We start from the raw sequence: 15,645 nt of genomic DNA on the forward strand, positions 1-15,645 counted from the left end.
ATTAGGGGAAAAGTCTGTACTCCTGCCTGGGTGGAATGGTGAAGGGGAGTGGCCTTGGGCATACTAAGAAGGGAACCCTGGAGGCAGGAGGCAGGGCTGTGGGGAGCAACTACACTCCAGAGTATTGGGATTCTCCCTTCTCTGATTACCTTGGAAAGGCTTACTGGAGTTTTTAGTGTGGAAGCAAGCAAGGGTGAATGTGCCTACTTAATGTAGTTATTCCTTCATTTATTTATTTAACAAATATCTATGGAGTGTCTATTGTGTGTCCAGAACTGCTTATAGTATCCCCCATATTCCTTCCAGTTGGCTTAGCCCCTTCAACTAAGTCCAGCTTGCCTGTTCCAGTGAATGATAGGCATCCCCACCTACTGCAGTGAGCCGCCATGCGCATTGGGCATATCTGTAGGGTTGCTCCTCTCTCTCTCTTTCTCCTATTTCCTCTTCCTCTTTTGGGGACTGTGCCTTGCCCATGCCCCACCTCCACTTTTGGTTCCATATCTTAGTTCCTTGGATCCTGGAGGCTTTTGTCTCTTGTTTGTTTTTTAACCTACTGTACATTCAGTATGAGTCTAGAATGTATGTTCCATAAGGGTAGGAATTTGCTGTACCCAGTGTCTACATTAGGGGCTAGCATTCCACATAGCAGGGGCTCAATAAATATTTATAGAATAAATCAATGAATATTGGAGCAATTTTTAAAAGTGCAAAAGGCAGCACCGCTGCTCTCAGATGACTTCTTAATTTAAAATTAATACACCAGGATTAGGAGCTTCATTCTCTCCCCTTGACCATGAGCCAGACTTAGTGACTTGTCTCCAAAGAATGAATATGGAAGTGGAAAAATAGGAACTTCACTGGGTAGAAATCTGGCAGACATTTCCTTAACCAAGTGTCAAGGTTAATGTCATCTGAGTTAAGTTATGTCAATAATATATATCCTTGATATATGATGAGGAAGGCACTTCACCTCTGTAGTATTCTCCCCCCGCCCCAGATCAAATCCCGGTCTAACCATGAGAAAAACATCAAACAATTGAGGAGTAGTTGACAGAATATCTGATGCAGTCTTTCAGACTATCAAAGTCCCGAAAATCACAGCAAGACTGAGAAGCTACCATAAATTAGAAGAAACTAGGAGATGACATCTAAATGTGATGTGGTTTTTAGATTAGATCCCAGGACGGAAAAGGGACATTGTGAAAAAAAAACTAGTGTAATCTAAATAAAGCCTGGAATTCAGTTAATAGTGATGTGCCAATATTAGTTTCTCAGTTTTGACAGATATACTATGTTTATATAAAATGTTCACATTAGGGGAAATTAGGTGAAGAGTATATGGGAATTTTTCTGTACATCTAAAAATATTCAAAATAAAAATTTTATTAAAGCGTAAAAGAAGCAGCATATTTTTTTAAGATTTTATTTATTCATCAGAGAGAGAATGAGAGAACAAGCAGGGGGAGCAGCAAGCAGAGGGAGAAGCAGGCACCCCCCTGAGCAAGGAGCCTGATGCGGGATTCGATCCCAGGACCCTGGAATCATGACCTGAGCCGAAGGCAGACGCTTAACCAACTGAGCCCCCCAGGCGCCCCCAAACTCCATTATTATTCTAATAGCTATGGTGTTCACTATCCTGAATAGTCTGGATTAATAATTATAGGGCTGGCCTAATAGTAGCTTTGACTCCTTTCCTTTATACTTCATTTCCTTTTCTTAACTTTCAGCCGTGCCACTGAGTGTCTGGGCGTAGTGTGTCTCTTTGGCACTCCTTTGGGGCCATGACACTGGGACTCTGCCTTCCTGCTGCAAGTCCTTCAACCGTGGGTGAAGCTCTATTACTATGGTGTGCGTGTGAGTGGGACCCATCCCCTGAACCAGCTTCTACTTATCAGAACACACTGCCTGCAAGCATGGCTCACATCCTTCTCTCTTGTGGCTGCTGCGGCCTCACGTCATGCGAGAAAATGAGCAGCCATTTGAGGAAACACCCCTAAGGAGGACCTGCTATACCCCGAATGCCAGCAAACATCTCACTTCCCTTCACACTGCCAGTTCTGCCTTTGCTTCTGGTTCACTCGGTACTGGAAGACTGGGCTGCTCAGTTTGCTTCCAGCATACCCTGTGCCCCTTTGTACGTCTCCTCATGTCCCCTACGCTCTTTGATTCCTCTCTCATTGACTCACTAGGATGCCAACTTGTGTGTCCATCCTCCGCCTCCCCAGACCTGAGCCAGCGATGAGGGAGAAGGAACGAGAATGCTGGGCAGCAGCAATGGAGGCTGGCTGCAGAACCTGGTGAAATGGGAGGGATGAAGAAGCAAGGAGAGGTTCCAGAAACTCTTGGTCTGCCTGAAATAGTTTCCCGCTATGAGGAAACATTGTGCTAGGATAACCCAGAGATAGATACCCCAGCTGGCCAGGGGCCCCTAAAAAAGGACAGGTTGCTGGGTGGTTGTATAACCTTAAGAACACACCTGTTATCACCCAGTGAATCCGCCAGGAGTCAGGGGGACACTGCAAACACCATGAAATTCAAGTTTCCCAGCTCCCCAGCCCAGCCCACCCCACCCTAGCCCAGCCACTCCTCAGCCTCATCTCTTTAGACTCTTCATTTCTACAAGCTCTTCCTTCCAGTTTGGCCACTGGCTGGGCCCACAACTAGCCTGGACTCATCGATCTGTCAATATCATGAATGACCCTGTCCCCAAAATGAAAAAGCAGGCTACCGTTCTAGATTAAGAGAAACTAAAGAGATATGATAACTAAATGTAAGTCATTATCCTTAGTTGGAACCTTGACTGAGGGAAAAAACTACAAAACTACAAAAGGACATTATTGGGGCAACTGAAAAACATCTGAGTATGGATGAACTGGATCCTGCTATTGTTATCAATGTTAAATTTCTTGAGTGTGACAATATAGTATCATGGTTATGTAGGAGAATTGCCTTATCGCCTTGCTCCTTTGAAATAGATTCTGAAATATTTGGGAGTGGTGTGTCGTGATGTCTGTCTGCAACATACTTTCAAATGACTCAGTAAAGTGTCTCAGTGTTAGTGTATGTATGTGTGTATAGGGAGGGCAGACGTGCCCAACTCTTAACAATTGGGACTTTAGATTATGGCTGTATGGCTGTTCAATATACTTTTCATCTTTTCTGGAAGTTTAAACTCTTTCAAGATAAAAATTTGGAGGAAAAATATTCTATCAGTCTTTGTCCGTATTCCAAGGCAATCACCTCCTCTATGAAGCCTGCTGCTTGGCCCCAATCTGAGGGAACAGCTCCCTCTTCCATCCTCCCAGAGCCCATGGTTTTGCCTGTTACATCATGGAGTCCAAGCTGTCCTGGAGTGCCACAGTCCCTCTCCTTGGGTTGTGAGCACCTGGAGCTCAGTGACTGCAGGGACCTCAGGAGAAGGAGAGGGTGAAAAGCAAGACTTGCCATAGCCCAGCCTAGTCTAGCAGCAACCCTCTTGCCTCTGACCTGTGCTCTGAGTCCCCAAGTAATGGCCCTCCCTGCTCCTTTGGGGTCCTACCCTCCCAGACAGAAAGAGAGACCAATCCCAGAGTAGGGGGATTTATTTCAATGTTGTCTCAGGGTCTAATTAGGGAAGCAGACCAGTCTGAGTGGGTGTATTAGGGTTAGGGTTCTCCTGAGGAACAGAACCAACAGGATGTATATAGATGAAGAGAGGGGTGGGAAGAGCGAGGGTTTGGGGGAGGAAGAGGGAAAGAGAAAAAGATTTTAAGGAATTGACTTCCATGATTGTAGAGGCTTGGCAAGTTCAAAATCGTCAGCATAGGCCAGCAGGGTGGAGATCCAAGGAAGAGCTCCAGAGAAGAGTCCAAATGTGGTCTGTTGGCAGAATTCCCTCTCCTGAGGAGGTCAGTCTTCCCATTAAGACCTTCATTTGGTTGGATGAGGCCATCCACGCTATGAAGGGTAATCTGCTTTACTCAAAGTCCACTGATTTAAATATTCATTTCATCTGAAAACATCTTCACAAAAACATTCAGAATAACGTTTGACCAAATACATGGGCACTGTGGACTAGCCAAGTTGACATATAAAATTAAACATCAACAGCCATTCCGTGTCAACTTGGCACCCATACATATCTCCTTAAACCATACTTAGTCTCCAAATACAGACAATAATAAGGTAATAATTCCACCTAACTTGATATGACTACCCCGTATACAATTGAAAATGCACTAACCCTTTCCCTAGAAGAGGATGCAAAGTTTGTGGGCGATGTTTACTCTTCTCCTTGCTATCCCATAACTTAAATACAATGCTATAAAGTTAACAATACTATGATATATATGATATGAAGTCAAAACATCTTATGTTACATAAGGGAATAATAGAGGAAAGAAAACAAAGATATTAAATACACACACACACACACACACACCACAAAATAAGGAAGAAATCCTCATGACAATTACAGCCCTTGTTTTCTGTAACTGATCACGGGGTTGTAGCTGGTATTTATAATTACTTTTTCCTATTGCCCATTTCATATTCCCTTTGTCCTTGTCTGTTTGTGCTTCTTTACCTGGTAGGATGCCCTGGACCTTCATTCATGGAGGATCAAGGTCATTAGCATCCTGCCTGAATTTGATTGTTGTAATTTTCCACTGACTTTAATGACAGGGCATGGTAATACTAAGAGACACCCTTAAGGGATCTCCTATACTCCAGACATACTCTTCCTTACCTCCATCGTGATGTTCAAGGGGTATGTTTTTACCCCATCCTCTCACAACTAACTCTGTCTAAAGCTACTTGGCCATCTTGAAATCTTTCTCAGGTCCTGATTCTGGGTCATGCTCAGGACTTCTCTGGATATTTCTTTCTGTTCAGACCATTTCCTATGGTCCTATGTCTACATATACCTGGCAGGAGGAGCTTGAGGTGAAGTCAGCTGGAGCTGCCCTTTGGCATAATTTTTTCTGAATAGTCCCTAATCAGTGGCGTTTACTCTTGACCCTCTGCTTATCAGAGGGCTAAACTCACAGACATTTTAAGCTTAAAACAAACATTTACAAAGCTGAACTTTGCCTATTTAATGACAAACACACAAACATCCACAACTCTAAACATTGTATTTTGTCATTAGTTTGTTTTATCAAATGAGTGTGAGAGTTTCCCTTCTCTGCTAAAGGCAAGCATTGAAATAATACACATACATTTTGGAAGAGGTTTCCAGGGGTGTGTATTACACCCTATTAACTGAGCATTAAGGGGACTCCAGGTGTATCTGCCTTGGACCTTACCTGGAGAGTACCCTGCGTGCTGATAGTGCTGAGGGGACACGGCTACCCCACCACCGGCGAAGGTGAGTGAATACTGAATGTGAGAAATATCAACAGAAGGAAAACCTTCAAGTCTTGGGAAGAGCCTGGTTGAGGGGAGGGAGTTGGGGAGGGAAAGAGGTTCTGGCAACCCAAAATAGAGAGGCAGCGTCTTGGCAATTTGATTACCCTTTCAAAATAGTAGGCCCAATCCTTGGTGCAAGAAGCAGAAAATACTTTAGAAAGTACATATTCGTTTGAAAAAAATTGAAGAGATGAATAAAAATAAGCATATGGTTTGATATCCTGATTTTTAAGGGTTTACTGTAGCAAATATTCTTTGAAAAAACAGAATTTGAAGGTCAGAAAATTAGATTTAAGGGTTGAGAATCTTGTCCCATATTTTTCTCTTTCGAGGTTGATATGGTCAATTAGAACCTATAATTACTTTTCCTAGGTGAGGGCATCAGATCTTGGCACCTGTGTCGTATTTGTTGAAAGAAATTTCCGTGTAATAAGGCATTTGAGCTCCTGCTAGATCACTTACAGAAACAATGCCCAACAGGTTATAAAAAATTCTCTATTCCAAAGACCCTTATAAACTGGAATTTTCATCTTTTGTTTAAGCAAGAACCTTAGGGCAATTGGCGGTAGGCTTAAAAAAAGTCTTTGGAGGGCGCCTGGGTGGCTCAGTCCGTTGAGCGTCCATCTTGATTTCAGCTCAGGTCATGATCTCAGGGTGGTGAGATGAAGCCCCTCGTCAGGCTCCTGCTTGAGATTCTTTCTCTCTCTATCCCCGGCTTGTGCACATTCTCTCTCTCTCAAAAAAGAAAGAAAGAAGGAAAGAAAGTCTATGGAATAGGGTGGACTTATGTGGTATCTGTCTCTGTCACTTGCCAATTGTATTCCTGTGGGCAATTTTTTGACCTCTCTAGGCCTCAACTTCCTTAGATGCAAAATGGGGATAATCTTAGGTCACTTTTAAGACGGTTACAGAGATTAAGTGCAATAACGCACACAAAGCTCTTGACGTGGTGTCTGGTACGTAGCAATTAACTGCTAAGTTGTGCTGTTGAAGCCGGGGACCCCACATTCGGTTATCACTGTATACTGAGAACAAAGCACAATGCCTGTAATATATAATAAGGCTCAGATGTAAACTGAAAGAAGGAAGGAAGGAGATTTATGGGTTGCGCTAGCTTGGGGTGAATGGACAGAGGCGGGGACACTGTTTTTTACCTTCTCATACTTACCGCCTTCAAAGATTCCAATTACCTCAAAGAAACTTTGCTTAAATTTCCAAACTACTGGGGCATCCGCCTGGCTTACTTCGTAGAGCATATGACTCTTGATTTCAGGGTCCTGAGTTTAGGCCCCATGTTGGGCAAGGAGCCCACTCAAAAAAAAAAAAGAAAATTTCTAAACCACTCCTCATACCAAACTGTTGTTAAAAAAACCCCCAAAATTTTAGTTAAAGACATTGGAGTCAAGAGACAGAAAGGGGGTGAGGATGCGGGTGCCTGACACCGCCCCTCCTTTTCCAGGAAGGGCCAAGCTCTTGTTTTGCTTGCTCATTCACTGCAGGGCAAAGCCTGGGTCTCCAGTTCTCATTCATGGGCAGAATTCAGTATTACAGTCACGTCGGGATCAAGGGCTCTTTTCAGCGCATTAGATTCTGAGCACGCACGGCAGCTTTTAGAATAATCCTTTGAGCTTTTTCTTCGTTTCACTGTCAATTATAGAAAAAAGCTGCTTGATACTTTAAAAATTCTGCAGAATTAAGAACATGATATTTAGCCACCTCCCCATTTTTTTTTTTAAGAAAATTCAATTGTTTCAAAACAAACAGAAGCCCTGTAGGGTTTGGAATAGTAAACGGTGTTATTCTTCTCTCTTCCCCAGCAACGCTCAGCACAGAGGGCTGCACAGGTGGGCTCCCGGAGGGCTTCGAGGTGGCTGGCCAAGGGCAGGATTTAACCTGCGCCATTTGACATTCAACACTTAACACTGAGGGCAGAGAAGACGAAGGGCATTCAGAGATGGAACAGGGCCAGGTCTAGAGGGGGAGGGCTGGGGCCTCGGAAGATGAGGGAATGATTAGCTTGACTGGGATTCAGGAACTGTGTGAGCCAGGAGGCAATTAGGAACTGATATGGACGGGAGCAAACACTGTGGCTCTCGGGGCAGTGGGGGTCTCTTAAGGGGGCTTCGTTCCAACAGAGTCTTTCAGGATGCTACCTCTTCTACAAAGCCCGTCCTGAAGTCCTGCCAGAACTCCCACTACACTTACATATCCCTCTTTTAGAAGACTTATGGGACTTCTAATGATTCATTAACTTCTGTGCATGTCTCATTTCCCTTGAAGGCAGAGGTGAAGGGCCGCTTCCCTCCCAGACTAGCTGCATAATTTGCAACAGCACCATGGGTGTTGAAATGAGATGAAACGTGCTAGGTGCCTCACACCATGCATGGCCTGAGACCTTGTATCTGGGTAGAGGAACAGCTTTTACAAGAGGGTGAGGGGAAGAGGAGGGCAGAAAGGAGACAGAATCTCAGCACACACTGTATTGGGAGTGAATTGGGTCCCACATCATCTCCGCTTCCATGTTCAACCCCAGAGCTGAGAGTTCCTCCAGTTTCAAAGTCAGCAGCCAGGACCTCGGAAACAGGGGAGAGATTTAAGGGTTGCTGAGAATGACCTTGTCAGACTCATTTAGATCCAGGCCTTCAGCTGGCCCTGTCTCTTGGGAGTCCCCATGCCTTTTGCCCGTCTCCGAGAGCTTACTGGTGATCCCTAGAGGGCAGGGCAACTGGGAGATAAAAGGAGCAAAAGCCCAGGCTGAACAAACTGAGTCCTTGTTAGCAGACTTGGGAACGGTCTGCTGAGAATGACCCCGACAGGTGGGCAGAGATGCCTCTTTTGGGTTGATTGGCTTAGTCTGGTTTCCTGAAAAACACTCTGAGCAAGAATTTTCATACAGGTAGTTTATTTTGGGATCAAAGCCCAAGGAACAGGAATGGAGGGGTGGGAAGATCAGGCAAGGAAGGAAGAACAGACAAAAGCAAACCAAGGGTGCAGTACTGAACTGATAAAGTTGGGCACCACCGTGGGCTCTATCCTCTCAGGAGCTATGCAGAATACGCCTTAGAACTGCGCACCAGAAGAATGGAAGAGGGGAGTATTTCTCCATCAGCTCGTTTCTGCCTCAAAGCTTGTCCCAAGAAGTGTTAGTTCTTTGACAATTTGTAGGTATGCACATGTGTCAAAATGGGCAGGGATTTTCCGCAGAGGTCCCTGGCTGCTGTGACAGGGAAGACTAGAGGCAAGACGACACCAGGTGCAGCCCAGGCAAGGTGCTCACAGGTAACACCTGTATGCAGTCGTTTGTCACAGCAAAGCTCGAACAAAAAGATGGGCTGGGAAGCTGTGAGGTCAGCCACAGGTGCAATCTGATATAACTAACTGTAGATCAAATGTCCTTTCTGTGTCTTCCATAAATAGAGCTACATTTCCATTTAATTCTCAGTCCAAAGTCAGGACTTCCGGTTTTTCTAGGTGGAAACAGTAATTCCTCCTTTAATTAAATGCTTTCTTAGCAATGCATAACCCTCAGAGTGTAACCAGCAACCCAATATAATGATTTATGTTATGCCTGTGGCTGGGCGTACAGAGTGAGTATTCTGAAACGCAGCACTGAAGAAAGTACATTGGTTTGAGTTTGTCTGTAAAATGGGTACAGAGAATCAAGTGCATCCTGCTTTTGGGACCCTCGCATTCTTCAAGACTCTATGCGTCAGGAGCTGGGGATAAAGAAGAAATAGTAACTCTCAAGAAGCTCATGGAACGGAGCTGAGAAGTTCCTTTTAAAGCCCCACCAGGTCAGCCCCTCCCTCCCTTTTTCATCTGCGTAGCCCCTTTCCAATCAACGCTTCTGTAATTTGACGGAAACATAGCCGCTGTCACGAGTTTGTCCATAGTTTCCTTCTCTCCTTAGGCGGTTTTTCATCCTAGAAACTTGGCGCGGTCATCCTGATCTGTGGGCAATTGGCCCTGACGTTCTATTGTTCAAACTCTGGTAGCTGTGCTATTAAATTACTTTTTAAAATTCATAGGAGTAATTCTTTAAATGCATTTCATCCGATCAAAAGACAAATATAAAAACCACCCAACCAACTCCGATGAGTCCTTAAGTCAGCCAACATGCGCAGAAGCTGGAAGGAGCCTCATTTCTCACCAGATTCCCTCAGTTCCTGGTGCGGCACCTGCTCCTCCCAGTCCGAGAGCCAGCCTTTCCAGAACGCGGCTGACGATGGAGATCAGCGCCTGGCAAGGGGTTAATCTCGGGCTGGGAGCCGGATTGGTGGTACCCTCTGCGGGAGGAGGGCCAGGCGGGACGCCGGAGGAGGAAGGAGAAAGCGCAGGAGCACTCCCCGCCCCGGCGACGCCCGCGGTCCGCCCCGCCCCGCGCAGCCAGACAGCTTGCACCCACTGTGTCTAGGCTAGGCGGCATCCGGTAGCCCAGGTAGGAAGCCGCAGCCGTGGGAACGTGTACAGGGGGCTTCGAGAAGGAAACGGCGGCAGCGCCCCCACTCGGCGGTCCAAGCCAGGAGTACCCGCGAAGGGTCGGGCTCAGGGGAACGCGCCAGCTGGGCCCTCCGCAGCCGGAACCCCTCCACCCATTTGGTTTGGGGTAAGAGGAGGGGTCCACATCTCTGCAGCGCGGGCGGGATGCGCCGACACCCCCTGCTCTGTTTGGTTTGGCCTTGCGCGGCCCCTTGGCCGAGTCGCCCGGATGCGGGTGGGTAATGCAGATTCCTATAGGTCTGGCCCTGCAGCTGCGGCCGGGGAAAGGGTGGGGAGATGGACGGATCCTGCCCAGATCCGTCTCAATCCCAGGTGGTCCTCACCCACCGCCTTCCTGGGCCTTCTACCCGCGCTCTGGGAGCCTGCCTGGCGTTTATTATTGGGCATAATGTGCTCCGCAGGAGGAGGCCCAGGCTGAACACGCAGCCAGCCGCGAGGCGCCCAGGGGAAACTCTCGGCACTCATCCTTCCCCGCCTCCGCATTTTACAGACCACCCCGGCCCTCCAAAGGGAAGGAAGGGGCCCAAGGTCATTTCATAGTCGGAAGCCGAGCCGGTACCGAAGCCGGGCGTTCCAGCCGCAGGCTCGGCCCACCCCCTTCTTCACCGCATCTCCCTCCTCCTGCCCCACATCGCGTCCTCCTCGAACCCCTGCTGGGGAGTGTTCCTCCTCTGCCGCTGGGCCCTCGGGAAGGATGGGAGACGGTGGTTAGGCTGCCGGTCGAGCACGAGGTGCGCCTGCTGTTGCTGGAGGACCAGACAGGCAACAGGACGGGGAGGAGAGCAGGGGGAGGGGTGCAGGGGAGGCGCCGCGGGGCCAGCCTGCGGCTGCTGAGGTGGTGTCAAGCCCCGGCCCGCCAAGCCGCCCGCGCGCACCGCGGGGCTTTGTCTGGGCGGCTTCGTCTCAGCCAATGGGAGCGCGGCTCGAGCCGAGCCTCCTGGCTCCCGCCTCCTGCCGGCGGGAAGGAAGGGCGGCGCTGCCATTGGCTGCGCGGCCGTCCGCGCGGTGTGGAGCGAGGTGGCGGCGCCGGCGCCTCGGGCTCGGTAGCGTTCTGCTTGAGTGCCCGAGCGTGCGGGAGAAGGTGTCCTGGCTGTCCGCCCGCAGCCGCCTCGGGGAGGGCTTGGCGCTGCGCGTGTCGTTGAGCTCTGCGCGTGTCGTTGAGCTCTGCGCGTTTTTTCCAGCCAGTCGGCCAAAACCGGCCTCGAGTCAGCTGATGGGAGTCATGGGCTCGCCGTGCTTGGGGGGTAGTTGCAGAGGCACGTGTTTCATTACGGAGGGCAGCCTGCAGGCTTCCTGCTGTCACGATCCTTTATGACGCAGCATATGTCCTACTTTCTACCTGAGCTTTGGAGGCCGGCCTTTCATGGGTTTATATACACCCTGGCGGGCGTGGAAGCCGACCTTGGGAATTTGTGCAGCTTTCATATTCTCTCCATACACGTGTGTACAGTGGCTGTTTCCTGGCAGACACCAGAGTAGGTATTTTGGAGGAGGCGGAAGTCAATGATAGAACACGTGGATCCTATCTGTGGGGAGCTCACAGTGCAGGTGGGAGTTGGTGAATAGGGGCTGTGAATGTTTATAAACAGAAAGACCTCTAATACTACTTGCTTAGGTAAGTGCTGTGCTAAGTGCTGTTACAGAGGCACAGAAGGAAGGGATGGAATGGAAATGTAGGCGAGAGACTGAGTTTTTAAAGTTAGGACGTCAGGAAAGGCATCTTGGAGGAGTGTCCTTTGAATCAGGACTTGGTCATATGAACAAGTCAGATGTGGTATGGGATGAGCAAAACATGGAAACTGGAGAGTACAGGGCTTGTCGAGCCATGGTGTAGCAAATGGTAATGAGTAGATGAGAAAAGTACAGTGATTTGGAGGGGCCAGGTGAGGCCTGGCTTGTTTACCCGGATTTGAAATGTGGGAAGCACTTATAAATAGAATGACTCTTCAATTTCTCAGTTGTGCTGATATTATTATTTTTTTATATCTGCACCACAAATCTTGGAAATATCTTTGATTTTTCATTCTTGCGCATTCTCCATTAAGTTTGTCAGTTAAATCATATGGGGCTCTACCTTCAAAACGTAGCCAGACTTTGACCATTTCTAATTACCTTCCTAGTTTCCACAAGGGCTGGCAGCCCTTCTGTATATCTCCAGAGAGTGCCTTTTCACATTTCACTGGAGTTGTGCAGTGCACAACTGGGATTACTGCCGCAGCATATAAATGGTCTCTCTGCTTTTCTTCATCCTCGGTTTATTCTTAACCTGGTGAGATTTATTGTATTAAAACGTAAGTCTGATCATAGTATTCCTCTGCTGAAAACCTCCTTAAGTAACTCACATATTATGTGCCAACTATGTTGAGAGCACTGTTAGGTGTTGGGAGAATGACAGTGACCAAAGCAGACAAAACCCCCTGCTCTCAGAGTTTACATTCTAATGGGACTGAAAGATAACAAGTAATTTAAATAAGTACAATGTGTATACTGTTATAAGGTAGTAAGTCAAGGAAGGGGGGGGAGTGGAAGTGGGGAAGGGGGAATAGAAAATGCCAGGGTGGGGGTGGGGTTGAGGGGGTAGCCAGGGAATGTCTTCCTGAGGAAACATCTGAGTAAAAGACTGACGTGAGAGAAGGAGCCCTGTGGGATAGGGAGGGGGAAGAATGTTCCAAGTAAGGGCAAAGTTTCCGAAGCAGGAGCTTACTTGTCATGTACTAAGGATAGCAAGAAGGTGCTGTGAACGGGGGTGGGGGGGGGAGGACCCAAGATCATGGAGGGTCTTGGGGCCAATCTGTAGTGATTTGGGCTTTTCCTGCGAGCAAGAGTTTGGTGCAGGAGTGACACGATCTGAGTGGTATTTCACAGGATCATCCAGGCCTGTGTTGAGCCGTGTCTGAAGGTGGACAAAGGTGGAAGCCAGGAGCCAAGTCGGGTGGCGACTGCAGTAATCCTGGCAAGAAGTGAAGACGGCTTAGGCAAAGACGGTATCAGAGGGCTCTAGCTATATTGTGAAGGTGGGGTTAGGATGTGCTCACAGCTTGGCTGTGGAGTGTGCAAAAAACCAGAGGGATCGAGAATGAGGAAGGCGCAGAGAAGCAGATATTCAGTGCCATAGCACAAGCTCAATTTGGGAGAGGTTATTATAAATTAGAATAGATAACCTATTAAATATTCCAGTGGAGATGTTGGATGGGCAGGTAGATATGTAAGTCTGAAGTTTGGAGGAGGAGGCAAGTAGGAGGTAAACATTTAGGAGCTGGCAGCATGTAAATCCTATTTAAAGCTCTGAGAACTCACCATGGGTGTGTGAAGAGCCCGCCGATGGAACCCTGAGACTCCCACCGTTCAGCGGTCTGACTTGAATTTGCTAGGCAAGCCCTATTATCCTAGGGATGGAATGCCTGCTTAACCTGGCAATTTTGACGGCTCTGGTAACACTTTTTCTGGGGCAGGACAGATGAGAAGTGGAGAGGAGGAGGCACGGGTTCCTGTTATCACTGCAAGATCTACAGCGTGGCATTCTCAGAAGATGGGGCGAGCTTAAGAATTAGTCATAATGCTCTGCAGAAAAAACCTGTTTCCGTGCATGTCAGCTGGTATTGTTTTGGCTGCAAGGAACAGAGACTTTAGGTTTATTTAAATCCCATGGAGAATAAAGACCTTGAGTGCCTTACAGAGCTGAAGGACAGGAGGGCAAATGGGTCTCAGAAGCAGCCCTGCCCTGAGGAGGCTCTGCTGTTGTGTTTCTCTTTTTTCTCTCTGTCCATCTCTCCTCCTTTCTGCCTGTGTGCCTGACTCTTCTCTCTGCAGGTCGGCTTTCTCCATCCTTTCTGGCTTCAGGCCCAGTGTGGCATGGCTGGGCGCTCCCCACTACTGAGCACTTGTCCCTGCCCCTTCCCCAGAGGCCAGTTTGCATTCTTCCACAGAGCCAGGGGACAGAATGATGGGTTCACTGTGTCCTCCAGTCCTCCATGGCCAGACGGCAGGTCTCACTGGCCAACTACAGCTGCGGAGGCCAAATCCTGTGGGCGAGAGACAGGTCTGAGAGGGCAGGGATCAGGTGAGCAGGACCCAAAAGATGACCACCTCAGAGAGTGTTGGTGCTGTGTTGTCTGAGGAGAGCTGGCATCACCTGAGTTTAATCAGGCGACTGGACTGTCTGTCACACTAACTGAAGTGTCTGCGTTAGGTTTGCCTTCGCTGAACTAGGCTGTACAGGTAAACCCTTGGCTTTTACTGAAGATCTCTGTCACACAGCTATGAGTCACCTCTGTATCTATGATAAAATGGTGGTGAGACCGTCGTCTACTATATCATTTAATGTTCCTCTATATAAGACTTTGGTTCCAGAATAGTCCTCTCTGTAAGGAATAATGGTCATCTTTTTTGAATTAGGGCTTTAACCCATGTCAGGTTTCCCTTTTGCATGGCCTTAAGGAAGCCCCTGTTAACTGTGCGGTTAGCCTGTGTAGCTGAGCTGGGCTGGAACTTTCAGGCAAGCCTATACTACGTAACCAGAAGGGAAATAGCCAAAGGATAATATATATCTATCTGGGTAGGGGTTTCAAACTCAAATGCCTGCAGAGTCCAGGAAGTTAACAAAGGGGACTGCGGTTAGGCTGAAGATAGAGAGTAAGTGTAAACCTTGTATTGAGTTCAGGCATAACTTAGCTGCCTAGTTACATTGCCTTTTAAAACACTAGGCTGGACAAACAGAAACAGCCAGGTAGGACACGTTGGAGGCAGGCTGCCGGTTGTCAGACCTTCGAATCTCACACAGAAGCTCACTGGTTTTAAGCTCCTCAGTGTGGGGTCCCTACATAGGAACATTTCCTGCCTAAACCCTTCCTGCCCTCCTCAGTGGGATAGGGCCTTCCTTCCCCACTTGGTAGTGCCAAGGCTCATCGAGACTTCGCATCTAGAAACACATACGTTGTCTTTCCTGCCTAAGGCCTGCCTCCTGTGTTCCTGTTGCCTGCTGATGGCCTGCTTTTTCCAAGGATTTCAGTATGGGGAATGTCTGCCCTTGCGAGAGAGACCTTGATCCTAGCCTACAGGAATGCAACCAGCTGCGTCCTCTGCGAGATAGTCCTGGCAGCATGCCACAAGGGAGCCCAGCACTGGGGCCAGGATGCACACACTGTTTTTTTGGAAAGAAGGTACATTCCACAGGTTATGCATGGTTGACACATTGAAAATGGAAGGGGGTGCCCTCGAGAGTAGACGCAGGTGTTCTTAGTGTTAGAAAAGTTTCTCCCTTGGGGTGCCTGGTGACTCAGTTAAGCATCTGCCTTCAGCTCAGGTCATGATCCTGGGGTCCTGGGATCGAGCCCCATGTCTGGCTCTCTGCTCAGCAGGGAGTCCGCTTCTCTCTCTCCCTCTGCCACTCCCCCTGCTTGTGCTCTCTCTCTCTTTCTCAAATAAAAAAATAAAATCTTTAAAAAGATAAGAGAGGAAAAAAAAAGTTTCTCCCAGATTCCAGATTGGCATGTGAGCATCTTGATTTCGTGACAGTATCTTCTAAATTTGGTCCCTGGCAGTCAAGTCCTCTGTGTCAAGTTTCCCTGGGGCAGCTGACTGAGTACAAGGCCCAGGAGACTGTCCCCCCCCCCCCACCCCCAAAAGGTGCTCTGCCTTCTTGCAGCAGCCAGCTCTCACAGCCACCTCTGTTTCCAAACCCAAAGGCAAGTGAGGGCTTTTCAAGTTTGAGAACTTCATATTAACAGAGGAGAAAGCCCAGCACTAGGCATTAAGATG

General features: G+C 48.1%; 1 protein-coding gene across 5 annotated transcripts in view; it reads left to right on the forward strand.

Annotated features, from left to right (window-relative positions):
* The first annotated feature begins 5,254 nt into the window (after positions 1–5,254).
* BDH1 (3-hydroxybutyrate dehydrogenase 1) overlaps positions 5,255–15,645 on the forward strand; it is a 40,831-nt gene continuing 30,440 nt past the window's right edge. Inside the window, exon 1 of one of the 5 annotated variants that reach the window (XM_044383075.3) lies at positions 5,255–5,347. Coding sequence is in view for 1 of the 5 variants with exons in the window: in XM_044383072.3 (XP_044239007.1) it covers positions 15,020–15,047 (28 nt within the window). In the remaining 4 variants the exon portion in view is untranslated. Of the gene's footprint in view, positions 5,348–9,734; positions 9,995–11,257; positions 11,364–14,824; positions 15,048–15,645 lie in introns of those variants that run through there. The other 4 variants (XM_057306688.1, XM_026496074.4, XM_044383067.3 and 1 more) reach the window with 4 other exon arrangements.

This window comes from Ursus arctos, unplaced genomic scaffold (genome assembly GCF_023065955.2).
Source record: "Ursus arctos isolate Adak ecotype North America unplaced genomic scaffold, UrsArc2.0 scaffold_4, whole genome shotgun sequence".
Classification (NCBI taxonomy): domain Eukaryota; kingdom Metazoa; phylum Chordata; class Mammalia; order Carnivora; family Ursidae; genus Ursus; species Ursus arctos.